The sequence below is a fragment of the Egretta garzetta genome, unplaced genomic scaffold (assembly GCF_000687185.1).
Source record: "Egretta garzetta isolate BGI_Z169 unplaced genomic scaffold, ASM68718v1 scaffold241, whole genome shotgun sequence".
Taxonomy (NCBI): Eukaryota; Metazoa; Chordata; class Aves; order Pelecaniformes; family Ardeidae; genus Egretta; species Egretta garzetta.
The window spans coordinates 1,341,570-1,342,821 of record NW_009258675.1 but is presented as its reverse complement, the minus strand read 5'-3'; the positions used below and the strand labels follow the sequence as shown (position 1 = coordinate 1,342,821).

The following is a 1,252-nucleotide window of genomic DNA, read 5'->3' as shown; positions in this document are numbered from 1 at the left end:
CCCGCGGGCCAGCGCCTTCGCAGGGTGAATTTGGGAAACGGGCCGGCTCCCCACCCCCGGGCCCCGAGGACCCAGCCGGCGGAGCGGTTAAATGGAGGAAGGCAGGGGGAAGCTCGGGGATGGTGACGTTAAAAACCTCCGCGGCGTTTGAAGCCCGAAGCGGCTGCGTGGAGGGGAGGCCTCGGTGAGCCGGGTCGCCGAGCGGTGGCCCTTCCCGATGAGCTCCGGCGGGTTGCTGCGGGGGGTCGGGGTGGCGGGGGCACAGGTGAGAGCGAACGTCGTCTGCTGTGAAAAAAAAACGAGGAGGGGGGGGAAAAAAACCCAACGATGTGCGGCGGGTTACTGTGCCCGGCGGGGGCCAGCTGCGCCCTGTGCTCCTCGCCCTGCCCGTTTGCTGGTTTTGTGATGGGTATTGCTCTCGAGGTGGGTTCTGAGGAAAGCGGTGATTTTTATCCCCGAGGAGCAGAAGCGATGGGTGCCGAGGGGGGCGGTGGTTTTGTACAAGAGGAGCAAAGTAGATCCTACGTACAGAAGATGGCTCAGAAAAAGGCAGGGAGGTGTTTGGGAAGTGGGGAAGACCAGGTGAAAGAGGTGGACTTTTGGGGGGCAACGAATAACGAGGGGTGAAGAGCAGTGGGGATGTAAGGAATGGCAGAAGCGTCTTGAAAGTCAGGGTGCTGGCCAGGAGCAGTCGGAGGGAGCTGGCCCCGAGGACTGGGAGACGGGGCTGATGTAATAGCTGTAGTGCCAGCCAAGCAGGAAAATGTGAGTAGCTGCTCTTAAATCCATGATCGAAGGGCTGCTGATGCAGGAGAGAGACATCCCAGCGACCCGGACGCACAGTGAGGGGCTCAAACGTCCGGGCAGAAAAGGAGAAAGATTTGGATGAATATAGTGATTGCCATAACCTTAAAAATGCTAACTCTTTTTAAATAATTGATATTAATGCTGGGCATTTAAATCTAATTTGCTTTTACTCTTCATTGTTTATTTATGTTGTTTATTTGCTTTTCTGCTCCAGCAGTAAAAAGCACGAGGCGATTTCACTTTTGTTTCCAATCACTTTCACTCCTTGGCTGTCAGGTACTCTCATGATGTCATGATGTTTGGGTTGCAAATCACAGAATCACAGAATCGCAAGGGTTGGAAGGGACCTCAGGAGATCATCTAGTCCAACCCCCCTGCTAAAGCAGGTTCTCCTAGAGCAATCTACACAGGACTTCATCCAGGTGGGCTTTGAATATCTCCAGAG

At 54.8% G+C, this 1,252-nt stretch overlaps 2 protein-coding genes across 2 annotated transcripts in view; one reads left to right on the top strand and one right to left on the bottom strand.

The window, feature by feature from the left end:
- The window catches only part of RMND5A (required for meiotic nuclear division 5 homolog A), a 33,605-nt gene extending 32,512 nt beyond the window's left edge, over positions 1 to 1,093 (bottom strand). The window contains exons 1-2 of the mRNA XM_009648882.2: positions 1,064 to 1,093; positions 137 to 285 (exon numbers count right to left, since the gene is read on the bottom strand). Coding sequence (XP_009647177.1) covers positions 137 to 285; positions 1,064 to 1,093 — 179 coding nt within the window. The remainder of the gene's footprint in view (positions 1 to 136; positions 286 to 1,063) is intronic.
- LOC104135250 (charged multivesicular body protein 3) overlaps positions 1 to 1,252 on the top strand; it is a 50,365-nt gene that overhangs the window by 13,541 nt on the left and 35,572 nt on the right. The gene's annotated exons all lie outside the window — the stretch shown is intronic.